At 31.5% G+C, this 17,268-nt stretch overlaps 3 protein-coding genes across 3 annotated transcripts; 2 read left to right on the top strand and 1 right to left on the bottom strand.

Annotated features, from left to right (window-relative positions):
- The first annotated feature begins 1,651 nt into the window (after positions 1-1,651).
- LOTGIDRAFT_206277 (hypothetical protein) lies at positions 1,652-7,328 on the top strand. The gene is made up of 14 exons (XM_009053761.1): positions 1,652-1,801; positions 2,248-2,382; positions 2,724-2,817; positions 3,109-3,189; positions 3,600-3,728; positions 4,059-4,228; positions 4,462-4,558; positions 4,920-5,037; positions 5,344-5,486; positions 5,679-5,794; positions 6,061-6,133; positions 6,437-6,537; positions 6,853-6,923; positions 7,146-7,328. The coding sequence occupies exons 1-14, from the start codon at positions 1,758-1,760 to the stop codon at positions 7,280-7,282; spliced, it is 1,509 nt and encodes a 502-aa protein (XP_009052009.1). The 5' UTR covers positions 1,652-1,757; the 3' UTR covers positions 7,283-7,328.
- Positions 7,329-7,676: 348 nt separating this feature from the next.
- LOTGIDRAFT_231585 (hypothetical protein) lies at positions 7,677-9,680 on the bottom strand. The gene is made up of 3 exons (XM_009053760.1): positions 9,349-9,680; positions 8,700-8,872; positions 7,677-8,204 (listed from the first exon to the last, which is right to left on the bottom strand). Exons 1-3 carry the CDS (start codon positions 9,454-9,456, stop codon positions 8,120-8,122), a joined length of 366 nt encoding a protein of 121 aa, XP_009052008.1. The 5' UTR covers positions 9,457-9,680; the 3' UTR covers positions 7,677-8,119.
- A 279-nt stretch (positions 9,681-9,959) lies between these two features.
- LOTGIDRAFT_231584 (hypothetical protein) lies at positions 9,960-12,493 on the top strand. Its single transcript, XM_009053759.1, has 7 exons — positions 9,960-10,251; positions 10,492-10,550; positions 10,751-10,855; positions 11,225-11,301; positions 11,474-11,518; positions 11,736-11,789; positions 12,395-12,493. Exons 1-7 carry the CDS (start codon positions 10,009-10,011, stop codon positions 12,472-12,474), a joined length of 663 nt encoding a protein of 220 aa, XP_009052007.1. The 5' UTR covers positions 9,960-10,008; the 3' UTR covers positions 12,475-12,493.
- Positions 12,494-17,268: the final 4,775 nt, after the last annotated feature.

The following is a 17,268-nucleotide window of genomic DNA, read 5'->3' as shown; positions in this document are numbered from 1 at the left end:
ACTAATTTGGTTTTAGTTTTCTTTTATTTCGATCTGACCACTCATACCAAATTTTTCTGCGTTTTGTTAATCTCGTACCGATTCCATCCAAGAACTTTGAGGTGTCGACTTTTCTAAATAAGTAAGGCGAAAACCCAGACCTAACGACCATTAGAGGTCAATCGAAAACTACAACCATATTTTTGTATAGAATAAATTATCCTGATTAATCATATATACCGAAGTGTTTTTTATTTTTTTAAATCATTAGTTATAGTCTGGTGGCCAAACACGTCGGAATGAAAATGGGATCATTGTCCCCGATACACATATACAATTTCGCAAACCTCTTTACAACCACTTTAACTTAAAAGGCGCTGCTAAAAGTGGTACAGTCTTGTGTTACTCCAAGTTTGTATGGAAGACAGAATATCTTTTTATTCAATGTTCTTCATTCATATTTCTAAGTTCATATCTCTTAATTTGTACGCTAAATTTAAACGACCTCCATGTTCATGGTAAATGGCCAAAATTAACATCAAATTAATTCCTGGTGTAATTATATCATTAAAAACCTTATATTTGTTACTATTTTTGTCGTTTCTTATACGCCCATATGAAATAGGGTGCGTATATTGTCGTCATCCATGTCCGTTGGTTCTGACTTTGACGAAACATGGTTTGATTGTTTGTAGTAACCCATGGATGAACCCTATTGAAAATCAGAAAATCGAAAAATATTTAGTATGAGTTATTGCCCCTGTTCTTGAAATAGTCGTATACACTCTAGAAGGTTCAATTCTTGACGGATTTTGATGAAATTTGGTTTGAGTGTTACTAATCACCCAAGGATGAACCCTATTGAATATGAAAAAAATCGAAAAATATTGCCCTTGTTCTTTAAACTTGTTAAATTTTTAGCCCATGAACACTCCAGAAGGCACACTTCTTGATGGATTTTGACGAAACTTGGTGTTAGTGTTTGTTATCAACCATGGATGAACTTTATCGGAAATCAGAAGCATTGAAAAATATTTAGTTTTGAGTTAATGCCCTTGTCCTTAAAAACTCATCGAAGTTTTAACCTGTAAAGAATCTAGAAGGCCCAATTCTTGACATATTTTGACTTAATTTTGTTATATTATACTGTATCACCCCATAAACTTCAAAAGAAGTGAAAGACTTAAGGGTGAATATTTCATACTGGTAATTGTTACTGTACTGTCAAATATTTCTATTTAAAATCAAAGCTGCCATTGGGCGTATATTACCCTGCTATCTGCTATCTTTGAAATATACAGTGACATGAATAATTTCTTTGTATTTGAAATTTTTTCGAATTGTTGCTATATTTCTGCCCAGTTTTATTAAGTAAATAAACAGTTTATATGTTTTTCAATTGATTCTAATTGAACGAGGAAGAATAATAAGATCCTAATATAAATTTGTACAAACAAGACAATTCCGTTAATCAAAATCCCGTCCAAAGTATGGCAAAAACGAGAGTAAAGGCAGTATTGTAGTGTACTCCTCCAAAGTGAAGTAGCCTACCATCAGGTGTTTCGAAAAGAGTAAGCATGGTCTGCATGGATTATGAGACGATTTGTCTTGATATATTTTATTTTGGGCGATACATCTCAAGAGCAGACAACTTTGTCAATATCCGGCATTTCTCAACACATGGCAAGTATTGGTTATGAAATAATATTTAATGGAAAAATAATTGACATTTTATCAACATATTCTGTTCCGATTTGGTTGAAATATCGGTAACCAAAATGCAGACTCTTGATGAAGAAAATCTGGTGTCAACAAACACAATGTAAGTATGAAATCAAGAAGAAAAGCAGCCCAAAGAAATCTCGATTCTTGACCTCTTCCTTTGACTGTATCTGACTTTACTTAGTAGGCCACTGCATTTTGTTTGTAGAGTAGATTCACTATGCCTTAATAAGTTACATTCTAATAAGTGTTTTGAAAGATTGTTGGTCCTAGTTATAGTCAACTTGGCACCTAACCTGTTGGTCCAGATCCTGAAAGTGCCGAATATATGATAATACAAAATCGATATTTATTTAGATTAACCAATAATATATAAGTAAAAAAATCACTGATAAAAGATATTGATGTCTGTAGGTAATACATTGTCATAAGTAATAGTATTAGACCTACCATACTTAAATGTAGAATTTTGCTATAGTGAAATGAGTATCCAAAAAAGAAAAACCCACAAAACATGGAATTGCTATAAAAAAAAAATTATTTTAGATTATGCTGCTTGTGCAGTGCTCAGATTGAACCCAATCCATCTAACATGTGTGTAGCCTGTTTAACAACTCAAGTAGATATTACTGAAGGAATACCTAAACAAGGTGTACTATATTTCTGTCGTGGCTGTGAGAGGTAAGTCAAATTTTGGAATTTTAACTAGTGTAGGTCAGTGAACAGTAATTTTAATTTTTGAAGGAATTATGTGATTTTGGAACATTTCAAGTACTTCTGAAGACACTATATATATATCCTCAAGACTCAAATCAACCTTCTATAGTCTTATTATGAATATCTATAGTTAAAACTTTATATTGTTTACTACAGATTTCATTGGTAATTTGGAAATTTCACTTTAACAGATTGCAATTTACTAAAGCACAGTAAAAGTAAATAACGAAATAAAGTTACAAAACCCAATAATATATTCTGACAAATTTCATAGTTAATGTGTAAATTTTACTTAAATTTTTTAGATATTTACAACCACCAACCACCTGGGTTGTAGCTGCATTAGAATCCAGAGAACTTTTGTCTTTATGTTTAAAGAAACTGAAAGGCCTTTCAAAGGTAAAGCTGATAATTTTTATTTAGTTAGTAGACAGAGGCAATTAGATTGTGGCTTTCATGATGTCTGAACCACAAAGTAAATGAATTCACCTTTATAGATTGACATTTTTTTTCTTCAGCTAGAAAAATGATAATACTTTTTTCGAAAAAAGTGAAAAGATGTGAATTTCTACTGTAATGTTTGGTGAGATCTACAGAACAGTCTTCATCATAGTCTGATACTTGTAACTAAGCTATAAATGCTATTATATTAAGTATTTAACTGTCAAAGTAAATGTATTGTATTTGTAGGTAAACCTAGTTGATGCTGGTTTTATTTGGACTGAGCCACATTCTCAAAGAATTAAAGTAAAACTCACAGTACAGAAAGAGGTGGGTAGTTTCTGTAACATACATGATTATTATTTTAGTCTTATTGGGTTATTGTTACTTGACCCTAACTAAAATGACCCTCAAGTGAGGTCAAAATGGCCCCATGATTATGAAATATTTTGATATAGTCAAAGTTTATCATTTTGGGTAACTTCTTTTCCAAATTTTTTCATTCATCTGTGCCTCAGTATGACAAAGTCTTAAAATGGCATTAGCAATTAGCATAAGCTTTATAGAACAACTAGTTGAAATTTTATGAATTGTTTAGACATGTTTCTCTTCTCATCCCTGTAACAAAATTTTAGCTGAGTTGCAATATTTACGAAAGATCCTACCGTCCTAGTACTGAAAAGTAATAGGTTAGTTTCTTATGAATTGTATGCATTGTCATTGTTGTTTTTTATCTATAGGTAGTAAATAGTGCTATATTACAACAAGTATTTATAGTAGAGTTTACAGTCAACAGTCAGTTCTGTGATGAATGTCATCGAGTGGAAGCTAAAGATTTTTGGAGAGCTTTAGTTCAAGTTCGACAGAAGGTTAGAAAAAAGAACACTTTCTGGAATTAATTCTGAACTATCTTATAGTTATTATAAATTATACCAAATTTTTTACCCTTTTTATTAGCTTTTATTTTTAATATAGACACTTTAGTTAGGGTCTGAGGATGCACATAGTCTTTAAGTTGTAAATTTGGTAGCTGCGCAAATATGCTATCAAAATTTAGATCAATGAACAAATATAAGGACAAATATTCCTAATTTTGATAAAAAGGTAATGGAAAACAAATGGTATCAGCTCGAAACAATAATTTAAAATGGAACATCTTTTGATGGTACTTTCACTTTAAATTTTGTTTTATATTGTAGACTGATCACAAGAAGACATTTTTTTATTTAGAACAACTGATTCTAAAACATAAAGCTCACAATAAAACAAATAATATTAAACCCATACATAGTGGCTTAAATTTCTATTATTCTAACCAAGATGATGCCAGTAAAATGAAAGATTTTCTCACCAGTCACGTGCCTTCAAGGTTAGTAATCCAGAAATATTCTCAATGACAATTCATGCAGGAGTATTACAACTTTATGCTCGACAGTGTCTGCTTATAGATAAGATTATATAAGAATATATATAAGAATTGCAGATATTTATCTCAGGAATGTGTTTAAGACTAAATTATGGCATCCACAAGTTTTTTTTTTAAATGTATATTGTAGATTGTGTTTGTATTTGCTAATATTTTTCAATTTTATGATATTTCAGATATCAACTGTCTAAAGAATTGATATCACATGATATTCATTCTAATAAATATCAGTATAAATTTACATATTCTGTTGAAATCATACCAGTTTGTAAGGTAAGCTGTGTTTCCTTGTAAGCGTAAGAGTTAGACCCCTTCATCATAGGGCTTTTACTGGAACTTACTGATTCTTTTGCATTAGCCAATTTTTACTTATATTTTAAGCTATCGTGTTAAAATAAAACTAAAAATGAAATGATATTAAAGGCAGATTGTTATTAGTGTAAATGACTTTGTAGATGGATAACTTGGTCCAACTTCAACAAATAAGGCCACTACTAGGAAAATGTTTGTTTTTATATGATTTTTAAAATTGATTAATTGTTATGATGGCAGCTTTAAATATCAGTTTTGGACTAGATCTTAATGGAAAAATAATGTAAGTTAAGAGTTATAACTCTTGATTTTATTATTATAGGATGATATTGTATGTTTACCGAAGAAATTAGCCACTAGTAAAGGCAATATAAGTCAGATATGTATCTGTTACAGTGTTACTCAAATGATACGACTTATTGACCCCTTTACATTGAAAGGTAAGTCAAAAGTATTATTATTCTCAGGAAAATGATAGCTTTGTATTTCTATCCTGATAAAATATTCTCTCATTGTCCACTGTATGGTTTTAAAATTTCACTCAATGCAGACGTTACATGGTTTTTCCATCCTCATTAATCCTATCAATTCAAAGCAGAAATGGAACTACATGGCTGTCCTGGTAAAAATTCCCTCATTGTACACTGCATGGTTGTATTATTTCATTCAGTGAAGACACCACATGGTTTTTCATCCTTCTCCATCACCAAGCAAGATAAGACCATTGCTTCTCTTTCCTTTTGTAGTTGCTGAAATTTCCAGTAATAACTATTGGCGTGATCCGTTTGTAAGTTTAACAACACAGAAATCTCTATCAGAATTTATGGTCATGGAGATTGAGATAGTTCCTGAAAAAGACAAACCTAATGTTGAACCAATTTCTAAAAAGGTAACCATTTTTATTAGTTGCCAATCATCTTACAAAATGTCAAAATTTTAATAAACCTTACTTAGTAATTTCATTTGAAATTTATACATAGATAAATGTATTAGATATTTTTGAGGAATGTCACCATTTTGTTTCTTTTACCTGAAATCCTATTGATTAGTGCTTATGTGAATTGTTTTTATATTTTTGAAGCATGTGTTAGCAGATGTTTGGGTGGCTAGAATGTGTGACCTTGGGGTCAATGATCAACAGTACCATACCAGAACACATTTAGGTCATTTACTGTCAGAGGGTGACACTGTTTTAGGGTAAGAGACAGTTTCATACACAATTCCATCTCATATTACCTCTTACAAACTTATGGAAGTATTATTTAGGGAATTGCTTGTTTTTTCCTCCTGAAAGTGATATGGCGAGCCAAAAATAAACACCATCAGCTGGTAAAACAAATATTGAGAGAACTATGTTACCAGTTATATTTGTTGGGCTGCAAAGAATTTATTTACTTGACCATTGCAGTACATGTGAAAGTGCTATCATTGTTAGTAGATTATAAAATCTCTATTAATTTCAGATTTGATTTTAATAATGCTAATTTAAACAATGCTCAGTTTGAGAAGTTGAAACAAGACAGGATACCAGATGTTGTAAGTGTCAATCAATATTTATTTTGAAAAATATTTTGTAAAAGCTTTTTAAAATTTTAATATTTTTAAAGTGGCTTATTTACACATTTTGATTAAATGGTGGCTCACTGTCATTGTGTGTCAGTCTGTGGACTTTTGTTTGTAATTTGTTTGATGAGGTCCTGTACATGATAATGAACCCTAAGCAGGTCAAAAGTGCAGCAGATTAGGCTTATAACAACAGGCTTGAAAAAATCATTTCACGCTCAGTCAGTGAATGGCATTACCCATCTACATTAGCAAAATACTGTTGAATAATTTCAGATTATAGTAAAGAAGGTTTATGACAGAGCAATGAGAAATAAAAAAAGGAAATGGAAATTAAAAAGGATGGCTGATGGTATGGATACTGGAGCTGATGAAAAGTAAGGACAAATTGTATATATTGAGCTATATATGTAGGAGGATTTTACGCTATTACCTTGATTTACTCAACAATTGTTATCTATTTCCCTTATAAATGACACACATCAACTCAGAACAACTGCTCTGTTTTATGACGTCATTATCCCAAAGTATGTATGGGTACCCTGGATACAATCAAGATAAATTTACAACTAAATTCTTGTAATTTTCTTAAAATTCTTATGTCTTGTGACATAATTATGGACACAAATGAATTTTCAATAATGTCATATATCAATCATGAATCTAATATACTTAAAAATTTTTTTTATTAGGGAATATACTGCTTTTCTGGAAGATCTTGAAGAAGACACAGAATACAGACAAAATGTCAATATTTATGTTGGTAAGCACTGTTTTTTATTTCAAGGTTTTTTTTTTTTCACATTATAGTTCGTTTTGGAATTGGAGTATGGTGTAAATTGACTTGTGTTTTTATTATACATCTACATTATCTTGGTATTTTGTACATTGTTTAGAATACCAATTATCTGTTTATCATTAATTTAACTATTACTATCAGATCTATCTGGTACGGCTATTTAATTAATTTTTTTCTGTTGTACAGATCGAAATAAAATGGCAGTAGAAGTTAGTGATACAGATGATGAGGGAGTTCCTCAGATTAGTCTACAGGAGATGTTAGATGATCTACACATCAGTCATGATGCTACTGGGGAGGATGGTGCTGCTATGATGGAATAATTTATCTATATATAACTAAAAATAAAATGTTGGAATCTAGACAAAGATTGTTGTCAGTGTTATTCATAATACTTGGTTTCACATTCCATCAAAATAATACTTCTTTCAAATCAACCTTTGTAGGGAAAAAGTGTTATTTCACACTCTACAATGTGGGCCTTGAGATTTAGCTTCGAAAGGACTATGTATAATTGACATAACAAAATTTTGGGACTGTCCTCATCAAAAATCTGTAACTTTCATCTGGCCCTGGTGATTGTCACTCGATAACCTGAAGGTCCAGGGTTCAATCCAGGAACAGGTCAAGATTATACGTTCAGATTTTCAATCCAGTTTCCTCTTCTCAGTGGTGCAAGTCAGAGGGGCTGACATGATAAAAACATCAGTTTGTTAGGCAAAAGGCTTCTGTGGATTCCGATCTCATCAGTACATGAAGGTCCAATGACCTGGAATAAGTCATGTTCACTCATAATTCCAGACAGCCCATCTGTAAATCCTGGAAAGGATCCTAAACTGTGAACCAAAGTTGTTATCCTTGTAAAATATAGGCTAATTGTTTGTTTCTTTCTTTCTTTCTTAAAGGCTCTGTGTGCTACAGACTGCGCACGTTAAAGATCCCCGACAGTTGGAAACTGAAAAAGAGTAGGCTAATACCTCTGTCCTGGCAAAATTTCCTTCAATGCTCATTGCACGCTTCATTAGCCCAATATGGTGCAGAAAGTAAAACTCCATCCATTTCATTTCCTAGTGATTCTCAGGGGAAATTGTCAGTGGACAATACCAGCAAATTACACTTTTCAAATGACAAAGATAATGATATAATTTATTTTATAATACTTATTTTTTACCAAGCAATTCATCAAATGTTGTTTTCTTGAATCCAACTTCTGATCTTTGCATATCTGTGAATTTAATGTAGTATCTGTAACAAAACATGTTATAATTCAGATAAATCCAGGTTGATTCTAAGAAATAATCAGTCTTTTTTGTATCTGTAGAAGGCAGAATAATAGTAATTGAAACTATATTAAGCCAGACTTTTAACATGTTATTAATTACTACCTAACAATAAAGTGGACTGCCTCTGTTTCAAATAAAACTAGAGCATTTAAGTTCAAATGAGGCAGAAGGGGTCTGGGTGGTTTTAAAATGCACAATTAAATTTTTTTCTCATGTTTGGTCGTTTCCAAAAGTGAGACATATGGCCTTCACCTAAATAACCCTAAAAGCTTTGATTCCTAGTCCACAAATTCCTTTTCATGGACGTCAGATACAAGTTCATGTTCTCTTCTTGTGACCTTGGCCAGTGCATCTATAGTAGAGTATCATCTATAACACCCAACACCAACCCTTTTGATAAGTTATTAGACTGTGCAGAAATGTGATATTTGTTTCTGAAAATCAGTGTAGGTATTACCTGTCTGGCTTCAGTCCCAATGTCTTTTCCAGATGTTCTGCCAGTGTACAAGAGAGAACTTTATTTTCCTCCACACCTAATGCACCAATACTCTGTAATTCAGCGGAACCACACAGTTCATCACTACCAGCATGTATCATTTTAACATCACAGTGTATCCTGACAGCTACAAACTGCAAACACAAAACACATGAACACATGGGTAAGTTTGCCTCTTACATAGAGGTATGGACAGAGATTTTTTCAACTTTCTCTTCTCACCTGATCATGGTGAGAGAAGATAAACACGTTGCACTTCAACTTTAGTTAGCTTAGGACTTCTGAATTTAAAGGTTTTCTATTTAAAGATTGCTGTCATATGAATAGCCTAGGTCTACACATTTCAAGTCTAGTTTTCTTTACATTTTGGTTGCTTTTTCAAGGGAATAGAACTGACAAATCCAAACCTAAATATCCAATTACCTAGTATAATACTAGGTCTAATTCAAGACCAAAATATCAAAATTTTTGCATCAGCATCTTAATTATTTTTCAAATACAGGCAATGATGATACGACAAGATGTAAGCAAATCAGACAATCTACTCTGGTTGAGATATTTAACCACAAAATGATTAATTAAAATAATGATTGTAGATCTAATATCTTACCGATTCTGGTTTGTTTAATGCCGTGGCCACAATCTTGGATGTTTCAGTTAAAAAGTCACTAGGCAAATTTGCAGAGGGTAAATTTGTGTAAAGTATAAACATCGGCATTTTGAAATTTCAAGTGCCGTCACTGAATATACCTTCACCGAATATACTGTCACTTATTACAATCTAATAATAAGTAATTAGTAAAAGGCCTATGTCACTTTGACGTGGACTTCGTACTGTTAAAAATACACACGTAACACAATAGACTTTGCTCTAGATTTGAAAAGGGATTTATGTTTTTAGATTTTAGATATAACACTAAAAAGTGCACATGAGCAATAACCTTTGTGCACTTGGCCAGTCCATAGTGTTAAGATAGGGGATTCCCCATGGAATTCCCCTTCGAGATCGACGTCATTAATTTGTTGATGATGTCAACTTTTGCCATTACTATTTGGTAATCCTATCGACCCTGTGCTGTGCCGCGTTAAGAAAGTTTCTTATAGCATACATGTTTTCGGCACAACGGTATTAAAAAGATTTCAGAATATTTATTCATATCACGATGGAAAACTCATGGCTGGTACTTAGAGTTATGCGCCCTTTATTATCAATAGCCTAAGCGACATCATCTTAGTTAAGATAAAAAATTATGAAAAATAAAAATGCAAAATGACAACCACAGATTATCATTCTGACGATGACTTTGCTACTGACGAGGACGACAAAATAAGACTGTATGGTTCAACCTCTGATTCTTTACAAAGGGGGCCTAAAATCAGGCCGAGAGATATTATCAATTTTCCCGATGGAACTGACGAACGTGGTGTAACTTTTTCAGCAGGAGACAATGCCAATGGCATCGATGGTACAACAGACCGTCAAGAGTCAAATATTCCTCTTCAAGATTTCCAGGTTAGCTGTTTGATTGATGAGTCCCATACAAGATTGGCTACTTAGCCTAGTCCTTTACACGAAATAATAAAATTAATGTACGGTAATGGCTGTCTATGAAGTTTTTACATTGTCTTCTTATCTTAGCTTAGACTTGTCTTAGAGTTTGGGATAGGTATTCAGACTGAATGGAATGGTGCCTCACTTCAATAGGTTTTTCAAGAGTGAACTTGACAATCTGTCTTGTCATTTGTATTGTAGGTTCATGGTCAAGGACAGAATTCACCACTTCTCCACAAAGATAAACTGAAGTTAAAACAGTAGGTTTAGAAATAAAATTTGACATTATATTTTTGCCACAAATCATTTTGAACATAATGATAATACCACTAACAACTATTATTTATTTACCTATCGCTAATTTAATATGATAAATACCCATTTGGAAACATTGTGATATCTGCATGCCCTAAGGAACATATCAAGACAGAATATAATATTGAGGTTGTGTTTGTTTCAGCCATACTTATCCTGGGTTACATGGTGCCCCTTCCAATCATTCACTGGCTACAACATGGTCTAGTGAAACTGTCGTCTCCACCAAATCATTTGGTAGTTATGACAAGTAAGTAGGCCTATTAGTATATTTCAATCTGGTTTCTATCTGTCAGTGATGCAAGTCAGTAAGGCTGACATGAAAAAAACATCTTGTCGTGACAAAAAACCAAGTCCTGTCTCTCACCAGTTTGAAGTCGAAAAAGAATAGGTTAATGGTGATGTATTGGCAAATTTTCCCTCATTGTAAATTGCTTGAAATAGCTCATCTTCATTAATTCATAATTTAATGATTTAACTATGTTCTCTTGTCCATTAATGTGCTATGATCTATATCAGTAAAAGATTGATAAATGGAGTATCTGTGTCAATGAACGGTAATTTAATATCTGGAAATTTCAAACCATTGTGCTTTTAAATGATGCGTTTTATTTTTCAGTTGGTTAAGACATCCTAAAGTACGTGAAAATTGGCGTGTTGTCCTGGGATCTATAGCTTTAACAATTGTTGGTGTGGGTAAGGAAAAACACTGAAATTTATTTGATTGGACGTGATGAGGGCAGATATGACTCACAAAGGTCAACTTTCAGTTTGAATTACATATGTATAAATATTAATATTACACCTATTTTCTTATACCATTTTCCATCAACCAAATGATTTAATCAACATTGTATTTTTATTTCAGCATTGATAGTATCAGGTATAGGGGTATTGATATCAGCAAATAGAGGTTTGTTATATATCAATATTACCAAATCGACTAGAGCTCATCCTTACTATTGGTTGACACATGTCAGATAAACAATCCTCTTCAAGGCAGCTTTTTTTTGGAAAGGAGGGTTAACATGGCATATGAGCAAGCCCTGGTCATGCCTTCATGTAATTTCTCTTTTTTTAAGTACGTAACAATAGGATATAAAATATGATAAAATTCTATTATATTTCAGGTATTCATTGTATAGTGTTTTTTATAATAGGTTTATTATGCCTTATACCAGGAGGTAAGTAAAATAGCATATTTCTCTAACATCCTATTCTAATGTAGAAACAAAATTAAAACCTAGCTCATACTAGAAAATCTATGAGTGTGCAACTAGAATCAAAAGCTACCATGCCTTCTTTCTTACCTTCTTATGACGAAGAGCTATGCACAAGTAGAAAGTATTGAACTGTTTCTTCTTCTCATACAATCTGTTTCTTCTACTCATACAATCTGTTTCTTCTTCTCATACAATCTGTTTCTTCTTCTCATACAATCTGTTTCTTCTTCTCATACAATCTGTTTCTTCTACTCATACAATCTGTTTCTTCTTCTCATACAATCTGTTTCTTCTTCTCATACAATCTGTTTCTTCTACTCATACAATCTGTTTCTTCTTCTCATACAATCTGTTTCTTCTTCTCATACAATCTGTTTCTTCTTCTCATACAATCTGTTTCTTCTTCTCATACAATCTGATTCTTCTTCTCATACAATCTGTTTCTTCTACTCATACAATCTGTTTCTTCTTCTCATACAATCTGTTTCTTCTTCTCATACAATCTGTTTCTTGTCATAAGATCAGATTTGTCTGTATTTGAAATATTTTGGCTGTTATTATTTCAGTTTATCATCTAGTGATAATAATATTTGCTGTTCAAGGTCGACCTGGTTACACATTTTATAATATACCAACATTTAAATGACTCTACCACTTCAACTTAGATAATGGTATAAAAGGTGCATTCAACTTTAACATACAGATTTGTTTGGGTTGTTGCATTGCATTATGGAAAGACCCGGTGAAGATTATTTAAATTCTCAAGTTAAAGATGTCTGAGTGTGCTGATATTAGAATCTTTGAATCTGAGAAATTATGATGAAGACTACAATGAAGATGAAGAAATATTGATGGAATTGAGACTTAGAATTGGTATTGTGTAACTTTTAATGTTAGAACTTAAAATGTTGGAATTGAAACTGCACTATAAAACTTACAATTAGTAATATGTTACTTAAAATACTTTTTCATATATATGTCTTAATAACTTATAGATGTAATACCTCTTAGGATGAACAAAAAATTGAAATTTTAAAATGAGTCTGTGTTTATCAGTGGACTTAGTTTGTGTCAAAACTATATAACATAACCCAATAAAACATTAAACTAAGTAATAATTTGTTAAACTAAGTACTTTTGAAAGATGTTTCAATAATTATTTAGTTAAACGGATGATACTATTCTATAGTCATTACACCTGATAAGTCCAACTGATGAATATATACACTTATGGCCCAAGTTTGAGACTTCAAATTTTATGTCCATTCAAAGAGGAAATATTTGGCAAAATAAGATTATGATTGCACTTTATATTGCACTTTAAAACTCAAATTCTTTACAGGTGTCACTAAAATGAGAATGAAGCTACAAAGGGATGTATTTGTTTGAATATTTGTTTTATAACTATTAGCTGATTGAGCTTCAAATTATTGGTTGTATTTTATAGAAGAATAATCTGACATTTAATTCTCCTGCAATTCAAGAAAAAAAAAAAAATACCTTGCCAGTTTCTAAACTGCTCTCTTGGTCAGTTATGACTGATGATGCCATGATAAAGGTAACATCTGAATGACTTAACTTTTTGCTTAATTACATCAGAATTGTACATCGTGTTTTAAAAAATGTAAAGTGTTACAGAAATCAAATGTAAGTTGGTGAAGCATGTATTGAAACAACTATATTCCTTTTACTTTCCTAATTTATTGCCAATGTAGAATTTTCCATTCTTTGGCATCCACTGCAACCACTGTAGTTAAGTATGATTGTGTTTATGTTTTTGTAAGTATTAAATGTATGAGTATGTTAATGATATGTTTAATAATGGGTAGAAATACAACTGAAAGTATTTCTGTTATACTAATACTGGAGAAAGATACAATAGTTTTAAACTAATGAAGTTGTTCTAACATCTCTTGAAATTGTTTTCTTTTTGAAAAATGATGTAGAAAGGGTCACAATTTGTGAAATATATCAATCTTGTGTTTGCCAGTGAAATTTATGATTAAAATTAATGCAGAGAATTCATGAAAAATTGTTTGAATTAAGTATAGATTATATAATTTTATTAGTAATCACAAACACTTCACATATCCTTACTATTTCGTGAGCCATGTTTTGAATCCCTGTTAGTATATGTTGCAGATAGATATTTATTGTTATTGTATGTTGATATAGTTCTTAACTGATATAAGGATCTGTTAATGTTTCGTATTCCACTTGAAATAGGATGCAGGATTCTAAGACCATAAATTTACAAAATTTCATAATTTATTAATTGTGTTCAATGATATTATTATTTAATTTATTTATGTCCACTTCTGTCAAAATATTGTTTCTTGCCTATAATATTTCTATTTAAAATATATATAGTGTATTTACCATATATTGATAAACTACGATTGTTTTCAAAAACATGTACTGTATTGAGATTATTTTTATTTAAGCTTATTGACTTATTTTTGAATCAGCACATTTAAACTAAATTACTGTTAAAGTTATATCTTCACTTAGTTTAAGGACTTGGTTGAAGTTTATATTTTGAAGCTTGATTTGGAGTTATCGTAATCTAACATAATCTTAAGTTAGCAGTTGCACTATTTATTGAAATTTTCAAATATCAAATATGTATTTATTGACGTACTATATAGTGCAAATAAGGTTTGTTCACTGCACGTTTGTAATTTTCTTGAAAACAAAGATGAAAGTAACACAAATTGTAAAATATCAGTACACCTGTCTAATTGTTATCAATAACAAAGGTGTACTGTTCTGGATTGTTGTACTGTAGTATTACATTTTGTATTCCACTTTAATTTCCAAGAAATTCAAGAATTCAGTCCCATGATAAAAGGACTATATCAATTTAAAGGGATTGTAAAGAGGTTTTCTAATAATGTATTGGGGACACTGATAGCATCAATTTACACTCATACAGTTCCTGCTATTCCACTAAAACTAAGTGTTTGATGATGTCACTAATTGCGAAAGACCTCATTAGGCTTATTTTGCGATTAGTGACGTCATCAAAAACTCAGTGTACCTGATACAAATAAATATTTTAGAAACTTGTTTACAATCCCTTTTAATGGCGAGATATAAGGTTGTATTGTTATATCATTGTAATTCCATATCAAATTTTATTATATTATTAGTCCTTATTAAATACTTTTTGGTTATATGTTGAGTTTTAATAAAACATTTTTATACACCTTTCTTGGTATTTGTTTATTGTTAGGATTTATGATGTCTTCAAGTACAGATTGGTCACAGGTGTGACACTTGTGCTGACTTTGCCCACAGATCATAACATAAAGTAATTATCTTAAGTTGATGCTTCCAAATACCTTCTGAATCAGCCATCTGTATCACTTCTCAGAGGTTAAACCGGGTTGTCCTACAATTCAATCATTGTGGTTAGACTGTTATTACTTCTCAGTAACATTGTAATCATGATATTGGTAATTTCTGACTATGGGAAAATCCTGGTAGTGACGCCTTAACATCCAAGATAAACTCTAGTTAAATTGAGAGATCATTGGAATTTATATTGGAAAAATGATACATGTAGCTGAAATTGAGATCTCCTAATTTCGTTGCAAACTTTTCATGGCACCAAGAAAAAAATTTGCACGACATTTCTGTGTATGATTATCAAATATTGTTTATTCATCAACAAAGAAAAATGGCTAAAAATAATACAATAAACAAAATATATAATACATTATTAACTTAATCAACAAAATTATAAAATATTTCTTCAATATGACATTATTATTATTACTCTTCTGATTCTGGTTAAACAAATTTCAAAATACAGATTAAGGTGCTTATTGTTTGTTGTTTTTATGCAAATTAGTGTGCTTGACTTCCAAGATATGAGGCATTTGTTCAAAGACTTGTCTTGTGAAGCATTACCAATTAAAATTTTTCAGTTAAGCACAGTTTTCAGTTAATGCATGGTTTGATTTTACAGAAAGGAGAGATTTGAGCTTCACAAGTTAAGTCCAATCAAACATAGGCTTATCCATTAACAAAATCAAATTTTTACTCTAAGGCACTACAAATACAATGCAGATTCTGTCCAGGTACAAGCACACCAGTTGACACTTTATCACTCTAAATAAATATGTTCATTGTGTACAATTTCCACAGTCATGTTTCTAGGAAACATTAGGTGAGGGGGCTCAGCAGGTGCCATACAATTTTTCCAGGGAGGGAGGGGGCAATGGCAATTCTTTCACTATGTAAAATGATAACAAATTCTAAATGGGGGTGGGGGGGCCAAAGCCAAACAAACTAAATTTCCATAAATACCATAACCAACTTAAAATAAGGTGATCTTCATCAATTGTTTAACTATATGTCTATCTGTTTTGGGTGGACCTATTTTTCTGAAAAAAAAAATCAATACATGAATAAACATGCTTCCGTGACACTCTTTTTGGAGAGCTGTTTTTGAAAATAACTACTGAACATTACGAATAATTTGTTTGGCAATTTGAAATGGTATTAAACCAGCAACCCATGTAAGAAATGAACCTTATGAGTCCTTGTCATGCAAACCTTTTCAGTACAAGGATTTTTCAAACCTCTTGACATTAATCTTACCCAGATTAATTATACTCATTAAAAAACATAATCTATGTGAGGAAAGATCAATTATTCAGACTTTTTCACACTAACTTAGATAGAATCCCAATCACCATTTTGTTGACATGACCAATCAAATGATGTTATACCAAAGCTATATTTGACTGGGCTGCAAACATGTCCTTTGTTTTTTTTTAATATTTTAACTTACTGATTTATGTTGTGGATTAGTCCTAGTTCTAGTAGACAGAGATTGTGAAGAAGGTTGAGATCTGGTATTAGAATCAGCATTTAATAGATGAACTGATCTGTGGCGGCTTGATGCAGCAGGCATATTTTCACCATTATTCAATCCTTTGGGAGACCTACATGGGGTACAAATATGAGAAGATGAAAATTGTTTTAAAAAAACTGTCCTATAACAAATGATAAATAAGTGATTCAGAATTTGCCAATATATTCTGATTACCTCTGTACATGTACACATAAATCTGTGAACTGCTTTAAGCTTTCGCTCAGGCTTTTTGGCTTATGGAGGGCAAAGGGTTAGCAGAAGATAAAGAAAGTCAGAGGTGAAAATAATGCAAAATGATAAGAAAAATTTTTTCCAAATTTCGGAGCTAAACTTTCACATAGACTAATTGAAAAATACTGAAAATATTAAATAGAGCACTATCAAAACAAAGTATTTTTCTTCATAAAACTTTAATGTATTTAAAGATTACGAACTTCAGAAAATCAATAATTACATATATATACCGGTATATAATTTAAGATTACATGTACCGTTTCTGTCTTGTTGTTCTAGCCTTTTCCCTGTCATTTTTATCCAGTTCCTGTACAACTGACC

Source organism: Lottia gigantea (assembly GCF_000327385.1).
Source record: "Lottia gigantea unplaced genomic scaffold LOTGIsca_20, whole genome shotgun sequence".
Lineage (NCBI taxonomy): Eukaryota > Metazoa > Mollusca > Gastropoda > Lottiidae > Lottia > Lottia gigantea.
This window is presented reverse-complemented; position numbering and strand designations above follow the sequence as displayed.